The 20,572-nt window shown below is 44.8% G+C and overlaps 1 protein-coding gene across 1 annotated transcript; it reads left to right on the top strand.

Moving 5' to 3' along the window:
- Positions 1-9,148: 9,148 nt before the first annotated feature.
- Positions 9,149-15,961, top strand: LOC311326206 (histo-blood group ABO system transferase-like; the record flags this gene model as incomplete). The annotated part of the gene is made up of 5 exons (XM_084459079.1): positions 9,149-9,159; positions 9,441-9,575; positions 13,126-13,177; positions 14,102-14,359; positions 15,740-15,961. The coding sequence occupies 5 exons, from the start codon at positions 9,149-9,151 to the stop codon at positions 15,959-15,961; spliced, it is 678 nt and encodes a 225-aa protein (XP_084315205.1).
- Positions 15,962-20,572: the final 4,611 nt, after the last annotated feature.

The raw sequence follows: 20,572 nt of genomic DNA on the forward strand, positions 1-20,572 counted from the left end.
ATTTGGAGAAAACATCAGTTAATACCAGGCAATATTTGTACCCCTGGCATGGAGAGAGTTCAATAAAATCCATCATAACATGTTCCCATGGCCCACTTGGCCGAGGATGTGCTGACAGTTCCATTTTTCTCCCTTTTCCAACATTGGTTTGCATGCATATGATGCATTTGGCACAGTTTTGTTCCTCAAAAACCGTGAAACCTGGTGCATACCAATACCTGTTAACATCCTCCGTCACCCCTGTTTTTTGAAACATGATCTGGCCCGTGGGCTAGTTTGAAAGCATAATGAAAACATGAACGAGGTAGTTTAGTCATTAGGCCCTAGATACAGGTTAGTTTGGTGGTGGAAGTGTGCACTTATTCCTTCATTTCTTTTTCTCCGCAGGTGGAGCAGATGCTTGTAGGTCAGAAATGTCTGCCGGGGACAGTGGAGGAATCTTGTCAGGGTCTGTGGATGGTACAGAGAGCATAGAAAGCACAGGGGAGGAAGCAGAGACAGCCGCAGCTTTTGCAGCGAGCTCTCGGAGGGTGAGGAGGGAGTCCCTGTCCTGGTTCAGCAGGGTGAAGGTGCGGTGGGACACCACACAGCCAGGGCGCCAGCAGCACGTACAGGCTCTTGAACTGAACCCGGTCCATCCCTGTACTGCTCCACGTAGGGCCGGCCCGGGTCGTGCTGCTGGAGGGCTCACCTCGGCGCTCCCGCTCCCCCAGTACAGGCTGATGAAGTGCTCCGTCTGTGGATCCACAGATGAGAGAGACAAACAGAGACAAAACAGAAGAGCAAAAGGAGAGTCCTCTGGTCTGGTCTCCCTGTTCCCCCTGTTCCCCTCTTTGGTCAGGAACGGTTATTCAAAATCTGTTGGAGATTCTCAGAAACATGGTTAAGCGCAAGCTCCTGCTTTGGGGAAAAAATGTTGTTATTCAGTCAGGAAACTTAAACAGGGTGACTGTTCAAGTGTCATTTAGAGCCAGTCTGCAGTAGCCTATAGTGACATCAAGGGCAGTGTTAGAATGACTTCAACACGCCCAGTCCCCAGTCATGATCAAGGCAATTGGATTTGGCTCTAGCAGTTCTCTATCGATTTTATGAAAATAAAATAACCATATTGTCGTCTCAACAAAACAACACCCCCTAAGGGTGAAAGCAAAAATTTCCTGAAGTCAGGATAAAAATAGATATGGGTCAAAGAAAATGACACTAAAATGAACTGGCTTCATTTACAATTAACTAATCAAAAACTCCATCAAAGCTTCATTTGTATAGCTAAAATTTGTATATCTAAACCCTCCCTCTTCTGCATTTGAGGACAGAGTATTTGGGCACTGCCTCGGACAAAATGGTCTCTTCTCTGTTTCATACTTATCTGTCGCTCACAGTGAGTTGGTGACACCCCAGATCGCCCATCTGTAGGGAAACAGGCCAGTAACCTCCATCTCCACCTCCGGTCTGTGCCCGTCTCCTGGTTCGGCATTCACCCATCACTCCCGGAACGACAGTTGTCTGTAAAAAACCACTCAGAAAAAACACTCAGGCCCGATGAATGTGCCTCAACTTATAAACATGAGATATTTAACATACTCATTTAAAAAATATATATAATTGGGTTATGAGATGCTGCATTCAGATTAAGACACTGGCAACCCTTATCTATTCCCCCCACTATTATGCACAACCCTTATGTCTTAAGCTACATATCAGAAAGAGAGACAAAACAAACAACAGTTAAACAGACCAACAGCAGGTTCCAATGTCCCCAGGAAGGCATGATCCAGGCTCCTCAAAGACCTGCCGCCCAGGGTCCATAACACCTGAAAAATAAGACTCAAACACAGACTGGGTTCAATAGCAGAGGAGAAGGCCTAAAGTCAACTCCTCAAAAACACATTATCATTATATGAATGAAAATTCATACAGTAGAAATGCATAAAACGAACAGCTTATGGCCATTCATTGACTATTGAAACAAAACTCCTGAATCAAACACCTATTCAAAACCCTGTCAGACTTTTGAGTTCGCTCTACATCTATTTTATCCTGTTTATTTACCTTAAAAAAATAAAACTCTCTATCTTGGCTAGTTTAAAATCTCCCTTATGGGTTGTTCAAGGGAACTCCAGCAGGTGGCGCTCGACCCCAAAATCGGAGGCTCTTCCTTCCGGACCTGTTCGGACAAATACCTCGTAGAAAGAAGGGGCGTGGCTAATGGCGCAACAAGTCGAGGGGGGAATCTAATTTTAAAACAGAGTTATTCTGCTGGGGAAATGGTGGAGAGACTGTTTGCTGAATCTCCTTATCTTTCCTTCCTGACCTAAAAAAAACTATCTCGTGCTACTCTCCCAAATCTCAAAAACAGACCAGTCTAGAGAATTAACAGGCTTTTCCCTTAACCCTCTAGCTGAGCCCGAATCTTAGAATTTAACACTAAAATGTCAGATGTGGATGTAAGAAATCGAAAATGCTTTAGCACATAACGAAAAACTGCCAACAAACGCTCGCAGAATAATGCTTGAGCGCAACAATCTCCTCAGGCTAGACACGTTTAGCAGTAGAATCCTGTTACATCCTCTAGCATATTGTTATTAGCCTGGGTTACATTGACACCTAGTGGTGCTCCCAAAATGTTGCATGTATGACCCGGAAGTTGTCTTTGGCAGCGCGGGGAAATTTAAAGAAACAAATCCCTAATAATCACGACGCAGCCTAAAAACCCAAAACAGCAATGAAAGGAAACCTTAGAGTTAACTCACGGCGGTAAAGCACACATTAAGACACATTAAATTCGCTTAGTACTCACCCAGTCAGCGAAGTGCTTTGTTCTCTTCTGGCTCAATGGCGGAACACCGCGATAGCAGAGTTTTCCTGCGTCTCCTAGGCAACCAGCTAGCCTACTGGAAATCTAGCAGAATTTTAACAGTCTAAAAAGTGTACAAAACAATACTTTACCTGGATCCATGGCGCGCATAACAAACAATAATCAAGAGCCGAGGCTCAAACAGTGAACACATAAGACGAACAACCCCCCGTGCACATGCAAGAGAGAACGTAGCAGACACACGGGAACGCAAACAAAGAGCGACCAAACGACGACCAAAAACGACTAATATACGACTTAACACACAAACATGAAACAAAGGCCCACGTTTACAACAAACATTCTCGGCTGCACTAGCAATTTGGTCCAGGCTAAACCTTCCGTCTAGATCCTACCAAATTGTACAGCCCCTCTGGTCAAAATCTCTACCAGAAACGCGGATCGCAAAACTCTCAATCACGCGCTGTAGCTACCATCTCCATTGAGCAAAACTCTCTCAACGTGCTCGCGGTTAAAACTCTCCCGCGACCGGCCAAAAAGAAACCTGTTCTGTGCCAAACTCTCACTTGAACAGCTGTTAAAACTCTCCCGCGACCGGCCAAAAGGAAACCTGTTCTGTGCCAAACTCTCACTTGAACAGCTGATACCCTCGTAACGAAACAAGGACGAAGTCGAAGGACAATACGATATAAAATCTATTGCTGCTCACAACTTCCTTAGATAGTTACTCAATACCCACGCTGGGGTTTTCTGTTTTCAAACAATCCAGACCAACACAACTGAACCAAATCAAGGCAAATACAACTCAACCCATAAGAGGGTTCGTTTAAACGTACCTGTGAGCTTCAAGAATCCAGTGGAAGAACTGAGGAAATAATCTCTCCGTGCGCTCTAGCGCAAGAGAGAAAATTGATTTTCCAAAACCCACTATGGACCCGACACGTCTGCCGATCAGTCCTATCCACTGGAATCCCGAAGCAAACGCAGGCAGTGCTCCCATTCCCGTTCGCCAAACTGTGATAGTATTTTAGACTTGTCTAGTCAAAAGATTTACCAAGATACGTTCAAAAGGTTGAGTCTGGTTTATTGTGGAAAACATTACGAGCGCAAGGACTTCCTGAGAAACACAGCAAGGGTGGTTAGTCAGAGAAGTGAAGTCAGCCTCTTCGCTCTGGCTTATATACAGATTGGCTAACTCATTGCACGTCATGTGAAATGGCAGGCGTGGCCAAGAGTATAGACATGTGAAACAAAGAAAACAAAGGTCTGAATCAGGACGAGGAAGACTAAGGTGGGGCCCTTCTGACTTAAAACAAAGAGATGAGGAAGAGCTATGCAGAGTGTGTTTACAATTACAAAGGGGGGAGAGTTGAGGTGTTTTACATTTACAAAGGGGAGACAAACTGGGGTTTGCAGGGGACTTGGGGGAAGGTGATGAATTACCAGGACAAAGGTTTAAGGTGTTTGGATGTAAATTCCTGGACAGGGGCATATCGAGGGCTAGTGGACGTTCAAACAGCCCTCCAAAACGAGGGTTTTCAGATGCTGACTTGAAACCGAGGGGTAGATGAAAGTTCACACAATGCTTTGCAAACCGAGGCAGTGATATGAAACATGGCTGCCGGTGCCGTGAAAAACCATGGTGAAAAAGCCCAATATCTTTGCAAATAATCATTCAAAAATTGACAAATCCATAGAAAAGCTTAGTTTAATGTAGATGCAAAGGAACATGTCATTGGATAGTTATGACACGCATTTCAGAAAAAAAATGCTATTCGCTGTACGATGTCAACGGCATTTCATTGCGTTTTGATGTTCCAGTAATTTACTTGTAGGCTACGGTGCAATGTTGAATCTAATCTAATCAATATAACGTTGTGTAAACAAAACATTTTGAGTGACAGTTGATTCCATGTCCAGTGTATGAAGTCCGAAAAATAATCCAGTAGGCTAGCATTGTTCTGCTCTTCCCTGCTCATCTAATATCTGTGCATTTTTATGGGCAGGACTAACGTTAACAGACGATGTGTAAACATGCTTCCTGGCTGTACAAGTGATTAATCTGTTTTGTTTTGTCCTGGAATTTGGTCAGATGTGTCACTATAATAATAGTAATCATACTGTAACATCCCAGGGACTCCACAGAAAATCAGGCAACTAATAAAATTCCGATTGAAGACGTAGCGAGTGGTGTCCCATTTCTTAGGTAAAGATTTCAACCCCTATCCCTTGTGGCTCCGTTCTGAAGGGCCACTACCCAGTCGAGGGCACTCCAAAACTAGGGGCTAGGGCTAAGGGGGGGTATTGGGATTGGGCCTTGGTCAAGGTTTTTTTTTCCTTTTATAAATTACAACACCAAAGAGTTGTAGGTTCTGCAAAACAATGACATGGGAAAGTTGTGTAGAATGAGGCTCCACCCAACTTGTAGTGTAGAAGTTGTAAAGGGTGGAGTTCACCTAAACCATACGGGCAATGAAGTTTTCCTCAAAAAATTCTGTTGGCCTGAGCACTGTCTGCCCACTGCGTAGAGTCCTGTAGCCTACCGCTGATTCCACTGCATAGTCCTGTAGCCTACCGCTGATTCCACTGCGTAGAGTCCTGTAGCCTACCGCTGATTCCACTGCGTACAGTCCTGTAGTCTACCGCTGATTCCACTGCGAGTCCTGGACCGCGTTTCCCACTTACGATGTACGTTGGCAATCTACAACGCTTCTTAACCCTCTTGGCGCCAAAGTCGCATTTCTGCGACAAGCTGCGATACTGAGTAAAACAGTGATTTTATGATATTTACACGCTGAAACCTCGATTTTCCCGCCACCACTAGATGGCAGACATGTATTACTTTGCTCTCGATTCAGTATGACACCATCTTCCAATGCAATATATTTGAGAAAATCTCATTACGAGTTCCCTATTTTATACACGGGGCGCGCTAGCGCTCCTCAATACCATATGTTCTTTAGGACGGCATATTTCTGAAATAGTTTGACCTAGAGACTAGCGGTTTTTTACCTGTAAAAGTAGACAAATTGCGCTGTCTGGCAAGCTTCGGTTTATCCATTTGTGTAGCCGACTTCCGTATTTACGTACAACCACAAAGTTGTAAACTATGGGGATAGGTTGTTTTGCCTGGTGCAGTAGCCTACTTTGTCTATCCCTGTGGATGGGGATCTACAACTACTCGAAAATACCAGGATGGAGAGTTCGATTGCAAGATAGCCTACCATCTAAAGTTGAGATTTTGCGTCGTGTTTGTACAAATAAGACATCCCACGTACAACAAAATAATCTCGACAAATCTAGCGACTTTTCCTGGTCATTTGGGAATGATTGAGATGACAAAGCCCTGCGCATTCCGTGGTTCACGTTACAACCGATTTCACCAGAGCTGAGGGTAAGTCTCCTCTCCATGACACTCGGCCAGTCTGACTAGATAGCGTCATGTTTCCAGCTCAGACACCGTGGCCGCTCGGAGGAAGAGCAGCCTGCAAATGAATCACGCGCGCACAATTTATGACCAATCAAAACAATGATTTTGTACAGTTAGAGTAAGCACAGTATATTTACAGATATGTTTTTGTCCTCTCACGTTTACTATAAATACACACGATGACTGTTCATTCAGTTGTGGGTTGAGCGGAGCGGAGCAGAGTTATTGAGAGAGCGAGTCAGCAGAATTGAGTAGATTACTGCGTTGGAAAAACGCCAAATGGCTGCCATAAGGTTCAATTGTGAGCAAGTTTTGGATGATATTTGTCCATGGGGCTGGTAGAGAAATCAGAGATTGAGGACTACTGGGCACAGTTTTGACCAACTTTTACACCTGGATTTGGCAAAGTGATCTAGGAACAGATTTGAAATCATCCCGTAATTTCTGCATTTTGTAAACAATGATGAGTAGGCCTATGTTGAGAGGGGACAGCAGGGCCAGTGTGGGGTGGCTCTGTGTGCTGTGCCTTGCAATGAGAGGTACCACACTCTGAAAAACTAAACAGTGTCACTTGGATAGATAGGTACACTGGATAGATAGGTACACAGGCCTCTGCGGCTAAGAGACGCCTTCTGTTTACGTGAGTGATGCTACTATGTGGCCTAGTAATTAGTTTGTTTACTACTGTTGGCTTACCATTTACTGTTTTCTTGTTCATTTGATATTTGGATAACATAACAAATGGACAGAGGTGGGGAAATTTGTTGAAATAAGTTCAAATTGATTCAAAATATCCCATATTTCCTTTAAAAATGGCATAATTCAAGTTGGCCGCCACCCTATGACATCATAATATGCAAATTAGTTGGATAAATTTAGACCCAACATAAACTTTGGATCATTCTCAACATTTGTCTCATTTACAGTGAGTCTCTATCTCTAACCACTCTGAAGCCACACTCTTTTGAAATTTAGATGTAAAAATATTGTTTAAAAAAAAAAAAACCTGGCGCCAAGAGGGTTAAGGTATACCTTGGCGAAGGACAGTTTTTGTGCATGGCTGGAAGCCAGTGCACCTAGTATAGAGTTTGTCGATCTATCACTCCCTCCCTCCCGACAATGTTGGCCTGCATCTCTCTGTTGGCACCACAAGAGGCAGTAGTCCCAGCATACCAAAATCAAGAAGGACACCAAAATCAACCCACCAATCTCCTCTGCTTAAGTAGAGTAGTGGTCAGAGCATTGGACTCCCACCTGGGAGACGGGGGTTCAAGACCCGGTGGGGATAACTTTATGGGACTACACTCCAAACTTCCACATGATCATCCTTTCACTCCAACCTTGAATCCCTCATCTCAAGTCGAGACACACTTTGGTGCCTGCCGCACGCGATCTCATGCAGCAATGCAGAGATCTTAACATCAGCAAGGCAGGATGGGCGGACCACATCTGGCGTGTGGAGTGGGAGGCAAACACCTCCAAACTCTGTGATTTCATCCTAGCCGCCGGTCCTTCCCCTCCCGGGATGGACTTACCCAGACCGGCATGGGTGAGGCTTGATCGATACGGACCGGCGTCGGATGCTTCTGCCCATCGATGTACAGATGGGTCTTGGTACCTTGTGCGGCGGGCGAGTGTGGCGCTGAGGAACAAACCGCAGACCATGTCATCCAGGACTGTCCGACATACTGGACACCCAAGGGAATGCATGGCCTGACGGTTTTGGATGACATACCCATTTTTTACCCTTGGCTCTCTGCTTTCTGTTTCCCCACCTCTGCCTTGCGCCATTCTCTATGAGCCGGTTCTGCTAAGTGCTAACTGTGCTTTGTTATATGATTCTCTCAAATATTATATTAGAGACTACAGGGATAGCTAACACATAATGGCCTACCATGTAGGCAACTTCTCTGTAACTATTTGTGCACTCTCCTGTTTGTCATGTCTCTCTTATGAAGTATCTAGCCCATGTTTACTGCTCTGTACATGTTCTTAGACAATAGACAAACATTTTCCATTCCTTGCTCGATCGTCTCGTTGAGAGAGGTCAGGGAAGAATTTTTACTCACTTTTCTGGCCCCCGGATGAAACTATTTTTTTTGCTTCCCTCTAGAATATGTAGGGGTGGGACCTATGCTTACCCTCCCATTGCTCTCTGTAAAGCGCATTGTGTTGCCTCTGTGTATGAAATGAGCTGATAAAATAAAGTTTGATTTGATTAGTTTTGGGCTCTGTGTCAAATCAGAAGAGGAATGAAGGTTAATTTGATTGATTTAGCTGATCCCTTCTTATGGCCTAACCTAAGGTACAGGAGGACACCATTATTCAAAATGAATGAATAAATAAATAGACAGGGACAAAAGTTGTGCTTTTATATTTTCTAATATCACTTTCATTATTCCACTATTACTTTCTAGTAATTGTAGTAATGATAAAGCTACTGCTGATCTCATTCCGTGTTGTCTTTTCAAAGGAGCTTCTGTTGGCAACAGTCTTCAATATTACAAAGGTAAGACAAATGCCAATTTACAGACGTCAACGTGTGGTTCAAACAGTTTGAATCTAATATATATTTTGCATTTTCTAACTAAACATGAGTTTGATATTAACTGTCAAAAATCTTGGAATGCCTTAAAATCTCTGTGCAAGTCAAAAAATACATAAAAACAAGATGTGGATCTCTGACATTTTCTTCCATCTCTTAGTGCGACCCCTGTTGAAGAGCTGACATGGAGAGAGATCACACAGCAGGTAGTCTTGATGCAGGGGTAAGCAAGTTGGTCAACATTACTGAGGTGATGTTTTTTTGTGAGATTTTTATCAAAGGGTACATTCTTCAGTTGCATTGATTAAAAATGAAGCATTTCCTTTATTTTAGACAGGAGACAAGTCCGTCCCAGACAATGGAACCGCAGTAAGTGTCCAATAACTAACACTCCACCTGTGCTCTCACCATGATTGTGGTCTCCTTTCAAAAATGCTTTTCTCCCTCCCTTTCTGACATAAACTGGAGAGGTGAATGTGTGTTCTCTGCTCATCTGCAACAAATCCAGGCTTTTCAGATCAGATATTTATTATAAGATGGGAGGATGGTTTTGTTTGATTTTGTGAAATGTTTTGTATTTTCTTTTCATAACATAATACAACATTATACAAATCATTTTAAACAGGGCCATGTGTCTTTTTCACCTGCAGACGGCCTGACGTGTTGATCCTCACCCCATGGTTGGCACCCATAGTCTGGGAGGGCACCTTCCACCCATCTGTCATAGATACGGCTTTCAAGTCTCTGAATGTGACCATCGCAACCACAGTGTTTGCTGTTGGCAAGTGAGTCAAGCCTATGCGAGGTTATGAGACAAGCCTATTCATTCTGTTTTTACAGATTTTTTAATCATTTTTTGTCTTAAGTATAGGTTATATTTCTCTCTCTAGTGGGGGCACGATCTTATCAATATATCACGTAATGAAAATATCTGCCCATGCATTGTACATCACTTCTCCCCAACAGTAATTTGTCGTTTTCTCACTTCTTGAAAATGCTTCATGCTTATCATGTACATCAAACTAATGTTTCTAGCTTGGTGGCATAGCTACAACGATGGAATCAGCCACAAGTTAACACACCGTATGAAAAATTCACTTATTTAATCTATCCATCCATCCATCGCCATCCGCTTATCCGGGGTCGGGTCGTGGAGGCAGCAGTTCCAGCAGGGGGCCCCAGACATCCCTTTCTTTAGCCGCTCACAGGCCAGTGCGGAGATGTAGTCCCGCCACCTGGTCCTGGGTCCACCTGGTCCTGGGCCTCCTCCCAGTCGGACATGCCTGGAACACCTCCCTAGGGAGGCGCCCAGGAGGCATCCTCACTAGATGCCCGAACCACATCAACTGGCTCCTTTCGGTGCAAAGGAGCAGCAGCTCTACTCTGAGTCACTCCCGGATGACTGAACTTCTCACCCGATCTCTGAGGGAGACCCCTGCTACCCTCCAGAGAAAACTAATTTCGGCCGCTTGTATCCGTGATCTCATTCTTCCGGTCATGAACCATCCTTTATTGACCATAGGTGAGGGTGGGGACAAAGATAGACCGGTAGATCGAGAGCTTTGCCTTTTGGCTCAGCTCTCTTTTCATCACAACAGTGCGGTAAAGCGACTGCAGAACTGCACAAGCTGCTCCGATTCTCCGGCCAAACTGCCTCTCCATGGTTCCCTCACTCGTGAACAAGACCCCCAGATACTTGAACTCCTTCACTTGGGGTAAGGATGAATTTCCTACTCAGAGCGGACAAACCACCGGTTTCCTGCTAAGAACCATGGCCTCAGATTTAGAGGTGCTGATTCTCATCCCAGCCGCTTCACACTCAGTTGCGAACCGATCCAGAGAGTGCTGAAGGTCACAGGCCGATGATGCCATCAGGACCACATCATCTGCAAACAACAGCGACGCGATCACCAGCTCACCAAACTGCAAACCCACCTCCCCACGGCTGCGCCTCGATATCCTGTGCATGAAAATCACAAACAGGATTGGTGACAAAGTGCAGCCCTGGCGGAGGCCAACCCCCACCGGAAAGGAAAACGACTTACTGCCGAGGACTGGATTGGATGGCCCTAAGTAGGCAGCCCCTCAGCTCATACTCCCACATAACCCTCCAAGACCTCTCGAGGGATAAGCCTTCTCCAAATTCACAAAGCACATGTAGACAGGTTGGGCAAACTCCCAAGCCCCCTCCAAGATACTTGCGAGAGTGAAGAGCTGGTCGGTGGTTCCACGACCAGGACGGAATCCACATTGTTCCTCTTCAATCTGAGGTTCGACTATTGGCCGGACCCTCCTTTCCAGCACCTTAGTACACTCTCCCTGGGAGGCTGAGTAATGTGATGCCTCTGTAATTGGCACACACCCTCTGGTCCCCTTTTTTGAATATTGGGACCACCACCCCAGTGTGCCACTCCTTTTGGCACTGACCCAGACTTCCACGCAATGTTAAAGAGGCGTGTCAACCAAGACAGCCCCTCAACACCCAGCGCCTTCAGCATTTCTGGACAGATCTCATCAGTCCCTGGGGCTTTGCCACTGTGGAGTTGTTTGACTACCTCAGTGACCTCCTCCAGGGAAATTGACGCTGACCCCCCCCCCCCCTTTATCTTCCGGCTCTGCCTCGATCGTAGAGGGTGGGTTAGTCAGGTTCAGGAGTTCCTCAAAGTGCTCCTTCCAACGCTCAACGACCTCCGCAGTTGGGGTCAGCAGTGTCCCATCCTTGCTGTATACAGCTTGGATGGTCCCCCGCTTTCCCTTCCTGAGGTGTCAGATGGTCTTCCAGAAACACCTTGGTGCTGACCGAAAGTCCTTCTCCATGGTCTCTCCGAACTCCTCCCACGCTGCTTTGCCTTGTTCGCGGCCGAGGCCGCAGCCCTCCAGATGATACCCTGCAACTGCTTTTGGGGTCTCCCGGGCTCACATGTCCTGGAAGGCCTCCTTCAGTCGGACGGCTTCCTTGACCACCGGTGTCCACCACGGTGTCCGAGGGTTACTGCCCCTTGAGGTACCTATGGCCCTCAGGCCACAGCTCCGAGCCGCAGCTTCAGCAATGGAGGCTTTGAACACCGACCACTCATGTTCAATTTCCCCAACCTCCACAGGGATGCCTAAAAAGCTCCGCCGGAGGTGGCAGTTGAATTCTCTCCGTACAGGCTCTTCCTCCAGACGTTCCCAGCTAACCCTCACTACACACTTGTGTTTTCCTGGTCTGTCCAGAGGTTTCCCCCGCCTCAGATCAGTTGATACGATAACAAAATCGATCATCGACCTTTGGCCTGAGGTGTTCTGATGCCAAGTGTACTTGTGGGCATCCTTGTGTTCGAACATGGTGTTTGTTATGGACAAACCGTGACTAGCACAGAAGTCCAACAACAAAACACCACTCGGGTTCAGATCGTGGTGGCCATGCCTCCCAATCACGGCCCTCCAAGTGTCTCCATCATTGCCCACGTGTGCATTGAAGTCCCCTAATAGGACAGTGGAGTCCCCTGCAGGCGCCCCATATAGGACCCCACGTAGGGTCTGCAAGAAGGCCGAATACTCCAAACTGCTGTTTGGTGCATATGCACACACCACAGTCAGAGTTTGCCCCCCCACAGCCCTAAGGCGCACAGAGGCGACCCTCTCGTCCACTGGGGTGAACTCCAGCACAGAGGTGCTCAGCTGGGGGCTAGCTTTTATAGCCACACCTGCCTTACGCCTCATACCATGAGCAACTCCGGAGAAGAATAGGGTCCAACCCCTATCCAGGAGTTTGGTTCCGGCACCGGTGCTGTGCATGGAGTTTAGCCCCACCACGTGTAATTGGTATCACTCCACCTCCCTCACACTTTCAGGCTCCTTCCCCCCCAGCGAAGTCACGTTCCATGTCCCCAGAGCCAGCCTCTGCCGCTCGGGTCCGGTCCGTCGATGCCCTCCGCCTTCACTGCCACCTAGTTGGCAGCGCACCCGACCCTGACAGTTCCTCCCGCGGGTGGTGGGTCCACAGGATGGAGGATGAGATGGTGTTTCCACGTTGCTCTTTTGGGCTGGGCCCGGCCACCAGGCGCTCGCAGGTGGGCCCTCCATCTGGGCCTGGCTCTAGACGAGGGACCCGGACTTCCTCCGGGGCGGGTCTCTCTTCCTCTCTGATCTTGTTTCATCTAGGTTTTTTTCCTGTAACTCCAGGTAGGGGGATAGGAGGGTACTACCACTTGCCCAAGGTGGAACCCCAGACTAGTGGAGGGAAGGAGGGATCTTACTTCTCCATTCTAGTTTGCACTGAAACTAGCCACTGCCGCACACTTATTTAATACTACTCTTAAATCTTTATTTCCTCTTCATCCTCTTATTCAGATACATGCGTTTTCTGCAGGACTTCTTGGAGACAGCAGAGCAGCACTACATGGTGAGAAATCAGAATGATCTGAAAAAGGAGGAGACATTTTATTCATTAGTTTGATTCCTATAAACACCAGCCATGTAGCCCTAGCAGAAGTTAATTTTATAATTTTTTATATAAATCTTGATTTAATTTAAGTCAGTCTTTTGATCTGAATTGTTTTAGTTTTAGTCTAGTTTTACTTGACTAAATAGCAATCTACACTAGATTTAGTAGACTAAAATTGAATAGGTGTAGTTAAACTACTGAATTAGGCTACATTTATATGCACTTGCTGCCTGTGTTGAAGTTTATTTCAGCATGAGCCTTTAACGGAAGTCTCAGCAGTCTGATTGGATCTCTATCCAAATCATCCCTCGCTAACATTTTCATCTAGTTTTTTGTTGTTGTCAGTACATTTCATCATGGTTTTTGTCATCATAAATTAGTTTTTATTTAGTTATCGTCTCATGACGACAACTAAATAAAGGTTGGTGACAAATAATTATCATCATAGTTTTCGTCTATGAAATTAACACTTCCAGGCAGTTGACATCACAACCGCATCAGTGTGCACGAGATATACAGTACAGTACCACCATAGGGGTGACTCACCTTGTTTGACTTCCACATCTGCCATCTGTTTCTCTGCTAATGCCTGTCCCTCCCCTCTTTGTTGTCCTCTTGTCAACAAATGGGAAAAATAAAATACATGTGTGTCTTTAAGACTGCCCATCAGGGAACTATCAGTATTTGTTTGACTCACAAAATTATCCATATTTGTATCTGTTTTCAGTATGTCTTTGTGTCTGCTCATGTAATACAGTAGGGGTCACTGCATTGAGGGGAGGAGTGAGTTAATCCAAGTCAACTCGGTTACGCCCACTCTTTAAAGCAAACAAATCATTTTTTGGACCACTGAACCACTCAGCCCTCTCTGTACGGTTCTAGGTGGGGCTGACCGTCCACTATTATGTCTTCACCGACCAACCAGGGGAGGTGCCCAATATCACCCTGGGGGCGGGCAGACAGCTCAGCGTCCTCAAGGTGCCCAAGTTCAGCCGCTGGCAAGAGATCTCCATGAGAAGGATGGAGTTTATCCAGGCGGCCGTTGAGGAGCGGATCCGACTCGAGGCCAACTACCTCTTCTGTGTGGATGTGGACATGAAGTTTCACGGCTGCGTGGGGGCTGAGATCCTGGGGAAGCTGGTGAGGGTCAAATACTCTTGTCTAGTAATCCGTCCTAACAATAATAATAATAATAATAATAATAATAACTAGGGCTGCGAGCAGCAGTGAGTGGGCCCTTGCACCCCACGCGTGTCAGGGTGCGGCGTTGTTAAAGGGTGTGCTATTTCGGTGTCCAGTCCAGAGAAACTTCCTGTCACCAGTAGGTGGCGCTCTAAGCGTGACTCAATACCGACGCATAGATGTGTTCAGGACGGTACCTTGATGAAGCGTGAGAAATGTTGTGTAAATCGGACTGTATGTAGGAGTTATGATAACTTCCTGCTTGACCTATAGGCGGCGCTATAAGTATGACTCAATACTGACCTACAGATGTGTTCAGGACGCAACCTTCATCAAGCGTGAGCAATTTGTGGTAAATTGGATAATGTATGTAGGAGTTATGAGGACTTCCTGTAAGCAGTAGGTGGCGCTATAAGTATGACTCAATGCTGACACACAGATGTGTTCAGGATGCAACCTTCATCAACCCTGAGCAATTTGGAGTAAATCGGATAACATATGTAGGAGTTATGAGGACTTCCTGTTTCACCAGTAGGTGGCGCTATAAGTATGATGCAATACTGACACATAGATGTGTTCAGGACAGAACCGTCATGAAGCGTGAGATATATCGGACAAATCAGATAATGCATGTAGGAGTGATGAGGACTTCCTGTTTAATGGCGAAATGTCAAAATTTGGCGGGGTGCCATGGCAAGGGTGTTTGGTGAAAACTCAATTTTTTGGATAACTTTTGATCACAAAGGTCTTAAGATGAAGCTGACCGAATATGAAGTCGATCAGATGAAATCTGTAGGAGGAGTTCGTGTAAAAACAAAATGGCTGACTTCCTGTTGGATGTTGGGTATAGCTCCAAGAGACATTTTAGTGTGTCTCGATGAACTACATATGCCCACCGAATTTTGTTCGCCTACATCAAACTGAAAGGTGGGGCTCGCCATTTTTAATTTTCCAGGGGGCGCTCTTAAGCCGTTTTGCCACGCCCATTTCCGTCACCCATGAAATATCAATGTTTCATGCGTTTTCATCGATGTTTAGGCCGCCAAAAAAGCATTTGTTTGGGGAGAAGAAGGTAGAATAATAATAATCCTTACAATTTCAATAGGGCCTCGCACCGCCAGTGCGCGGACCCTAATAATAATAATACAAAAGCCTACACTGCCTATAAATGTCCAAGACAGGGCTGGCCTACATCATAAGGTCATGTGCATCAGTTCCTACGAACTAAACAAGACTCCCAGTAACTTGGAATCAGATAACATCAAAACATTCATTATGTATGCTACTTCCTGCAGTTGTCTTTAATGACAACCTCTTGTCCAACCTACGTATTTTCAGGTGGGGGCTCTAAATGGCTGGATACACAGAACCAAACGGGACGACTTACCCTACGAGCGGCGACCCATCTCCACAGCCTACATCCCGTATGGACAAGGGGACTATTACTACGCAGGGGGCTTCTTCGGAGGGGCGGTGAAGGATGTCTACCAAATGATCTGTCTGTCACAGGAACTAGGAGGCAGACAAACTGATGAATGTGGAGGCTATTTGGCACGATGAGAGCCACCTGAATCGCTACATGCTACTGCACAAGCCCACCAAGATCCTCTCCCCCGAGTACGTCTGGGATGAGAATATGGGGATGAATGGTGCCCCGGTGGTGAGAATCATCCGCTACGCCTCAGTCCCCAAGAACATGAAGGAAGTAAGGGAAAATTGGCCTGGACCCTGAGAGAGAAACAGAGGAAGAGATAGAAAGAGAACGAGAGGGAGTGAGTGAGATTCACAGCCACAATGAACAGGTACATCATCAGATTCAACTATTGTTGCTCCTGCCCTAACCCAAAAGTTGTAAGGATATTGTGCCTCACTCATGAATGAAGTTTGACATTTCTTAGGAAGCATTTCTTCTTAAACTCCACTTACACCATTTAAAAGATTGTGTCAAGCGATATCAAGTCCCCATGCCAAAGGAACTGAGGCAGTCATTTATCATTTTTTGCTTTTGCTTATTGCCCTGATAATCAATCAGTTAATAAAGAAATTATTGCATTTAAATGTAAGTTCAATTGTCATTTTACTCTTCTTAGAAAGATGGGCTCAGATAGGGGAGTATTTAACTCTCTTGGTTTTATGCATGCTAAGGATCTGACAGGTTACCCTAGACCAGGGATCATCAACTGGCGGCCCGCGGGCCAAATCCGGCCCCCCAAAGCTTCCCATCCGGCCCTCAGAAATATTTTGAATATCTAAAAAAGAAAATCTTCCAATATTGAAGCAGCACCAAAAATAGTTGTTAGTTATAATCAAAATAATTTTATTAGGAATGATTTATCGACCCCAGATATGTGGTTTTGACAGTGGGTTCTAAAGAATACGTCATCTTAGACAGTAGCCTAGCCAACACAACCCGATGCAAGAAATTAAGGCAGGCTCACTCACAAAGTTGTGCTTGCTTCAGTTTGTGAATAGTGGTAGAATGACTTGTGCAGTAGCCTATCTTCATGCAAGAATATGGACAAACTCCTAGCTCTCATTTAACATTTCATTTTACTTGTATGGTCTTGTTTGACATTTCGTCTCATTTTATTTTTCACATGCACAGAGACAGTAGGCTAAATGTTGCTGTCAAGAGTCCTTAGAACAGAACAGGTTCACAGCGGGTTCTAAGCACTAAAGCAGGCAAAAGTCATTTTGGTGGAACAAGGTGGCGACAACGGATAGCAAAAGCAATTGCCAGCATGATTAAAAGAAACAGATTGCTAGAACGAGAAGGAATGATGAATAGAACTTGGAATCAGGGAGAGAGATGGAGATGAGGATGTGAGTAGCCTAGGCTAAGGAGATGGTGAGTCTTTGATAGGGGAATTTACAAGTAGTGTGCTGGCCAGTGGTTTGATGCTTTTTGGTGTAACTTTGGCATAATTATTACATTACTGTAATCCCCACAGGTAAGCAAGTGGGCATTTGTGCTTTGAAATGGTGTGTGTGATTCACGCTTGGCGGAGTTCGCGCATGTGGACCGTGTTACGGGGACCTCCTGATGTATAAATGAATCCCTAGGGAGCAGTTAGACTGTTGGACAAGTTACTGAAAAAGAGTAATTAGCTACAGTTTACTTTCACAAGAAAGTTAAAGTAATAATAAAATGTAAAAAAAATTATATGTTTTGAGTCTGGCCCCCACCGTGTCTGCTGAGAAATTCTGGCCCTTGGACAAATGTAGGCTGGTTAATGACCCCTGCCCTAGACTCTAAAGAAACATTTCCCTACAGTAAAAGTATACTTACTGTTAAATTATTAATTATTTCTAGCAACCACACCGACAGACATCTCACATGAGTAGAGCCACATTTCACTTGTGTGGTCTTAAATTTGATCAAATCTATCATGTCATGGGTTAAATGTAGTTTGAGACGGAAGCGTGGAGGGCACAAGGAGTTGGTGTGGAGTGTGGTTAGAGGCTAGACGAATCTCCTCTATCCCAGCTTAATTTTTTTTTTTTAATCATTAGAATCCCAGGGAGGGGTTAGGCCTGATTCATAGTCGACGTAACGACGCAAGCTACGTTGTGAACGCAAGCTCCAACATGACTCGAGAGCTTGCGTTGTGTGTTTTCACTGTCGGAAAACCCAAGGAATTGCACTATTGCTTGTGTCAAGTGACAAATTTCGGCATGACACGCAAGGACGCAACGAGACCTTGCGTGGCCTTGCGAAGCTTGCGTTGCTTGCGCTTATGTAGTTTGTGTCGACTATGAATCCACCCTTAGACCCTGTGGTCTGAAGAATATCTCCCTTAGGAAAGCTGGAGATGGGCCTTTATACTGAGGCACCAGGAGACATCTGGCATTCACCATTTTTCTTATATGTGGAAAATAAGAACAGAATCAACGAACACGGATCTTCGAAGAGCAGTCTCAAGTAGGCTACAGACATAATCGTGCGAAAGACATGTTCATAATCATTTGTGATGTTTACTTCAAATCTACAGTTGTATAACATTATATGATTGCAATACAATAATATTTGTTGCATTTATAATATCTTTTAATAATTGTTTTCATTATTTTTACAAAGCGATAGTGCTGTACGGGGACGTCTTTCCAATAGTATCCATGATACGGCAGGTCCAACTGCACTGTAAAACCGAACAGCACATCTTACCAAATTAATTAAGTTTATGCAACTTAAATGGCAGAGAAAGTTGTAGTCTGTCAAGCCAACTAAGTAAAGTGAACTCAATAAGTGATTACCATGAGTCAAACTCAGTTACTTTGAGTATGATTTATTATTGACAGATTTTGAGTAAAGACAACTTTGTTCCAATGTGTCATATATGCTTAATTAGGGTACCTTTAGGTGATTTTCCGGTATTTTAAATAGCTTTATAGCATTTATCAAGCATTTCATACATAAACAAAGGCATAGCCTACAATTTTTAGAAACTGAAAAGCATTTTCTCAATCAAAAAATAACCCCCTATCCTCATATCCTACCTAGGCTATTGGCTGGGCACAACTCGGAGTCTCAGACTAGCTGAGCCTGCTTTGGGCTACACGGGTGTGCCTAGGTGGGGTGAGGGATGGACTGCTTTGACCAGTGCCCACTGAACTGATCGGGAGGTGCTTCTCCCTCTATCCGCTGCAAGTGAGAGCGTTTGTGAGAGATTAGTTAACGTTACGTCATGATTTCTCAAAACGTAAATGAGGAGTGCAACACTGGGTACCTAGACGTACAATTGGCACTGATTTCAATTGTGAAATCCGTTTCACGATCAGTTGCTCGGTTGCTAAGAAAATAATATTTTCCGCGAAGCTAACTAGCAAAACTTCTGAGAAGCCTCTCGCTGCAGATAGGAACGTTTGGCGCATGCGCGTATGACTCATTCGCTCGGGCTTCTCACGCGCATAAGTTCAACTGAGGAAAACTGAGGAGGAACGTGACATTGACCCCGACCGGACACTGCAGAATACCAGAAAACTTCAAACGTCGAGAATACAGCAGCATTTTTCCTTCTTGGACTAGGAGATCAATTATTCTAATTGATAGAGAAATTATTTTAACGGATAGAGAAAGGTTAACGTTATTTCAACAAAAGCACTACGTCCACCTGTTCTTCAAGTGCCACGAGAGTAAGCGGTTGAGGCAGCCTATCGTTCTCTGTTTCACTCTTAACATCTTCAGTTCTCTTGAGCCTGCTGCTGGTAAGAAACGTATTTTCTAAGTTTTATTGTTATATTGTTATATTGTTGAACTTGTGGCAAACGACACGAACGTTAGCCTCAAGTTCACCTCAATTTACGTTTGATATTTTTCGGATGTCTCCCTCCTAGCTACAGTGCTAGCTAACTAGGGGCATACTAGTTACTAGTTACTAACTAGGGGCATACTAGTTACTAGTTACTAACTAGGGGCATACTAGCTAGCTAGGAGGGAGACGTTTTCGTCCTCGCTAAAGTTAGCTAGGCGGGAGCCTCGTGTGCGTAGTGCTGCAGGCGCCATTACTGTCAACGACGAATTAAGAGTTATATTTTTGAATCGGATGAATATGTCAGTGGTTGGGAAAGATTACCACCATTGGGTGTATTTTTTGGCTCATGTTTTTTCATTCTTGATGTATACTGTATATTGCCACTAATAACTGGTTGCTATACTAATACTGCTAGCCTTCATTGCTCTAGCTAGGCTCAAACTCTAGCTAGCTTAGGCTACATCAGTTAATAAACTGTGGCTTCTGAACCATTGCCTTTTTAGATTAGACTAAACCTTAGCTACCCATTTTATGTGGTTGTGGTAGTAAATTTACCATATTAAGTATATGTTCATATATTTGTTTGAGAACAGATGGGGTATTACGAGTTAGTAGTTAACCCAGTGTGCATTTTAGTGTTTGATTGAAGTTAAACTGCTGTCAATTGTTCAGAAAATTTAATTATTTTACTCTTTCAGCTCTGAAAACTAGAGAAGCATTCCTGGAGCATTAGAGAAGATTTCCTGGAGCCTCAAGATGTGGAAGTGTAAGTTGTGCCATGTCTCATCTTCAGTCAAAGTGCATTTATTGAAACATTATCGGCTTCAACACAGTCAATATTCTACCATTTCTCCTTTACCATGTTTGTATGAGAACTGCATGTGCACATTCAAAACACTAAATTCTCTCAAGATACACA

This window comes from Borostomias antarcticus (assembly GCF_949987555.1).
Source record: "Borostomias antarcticus genome assembly, chromosome: 26".
NCBI classification, from domain to species: domain Eukaryota; kingdom Metazoa; phylum Chordata; class Actinopteri; order Stomiiformes; family Stomiidae; genus Borostomias; species Borostomias antarcticus.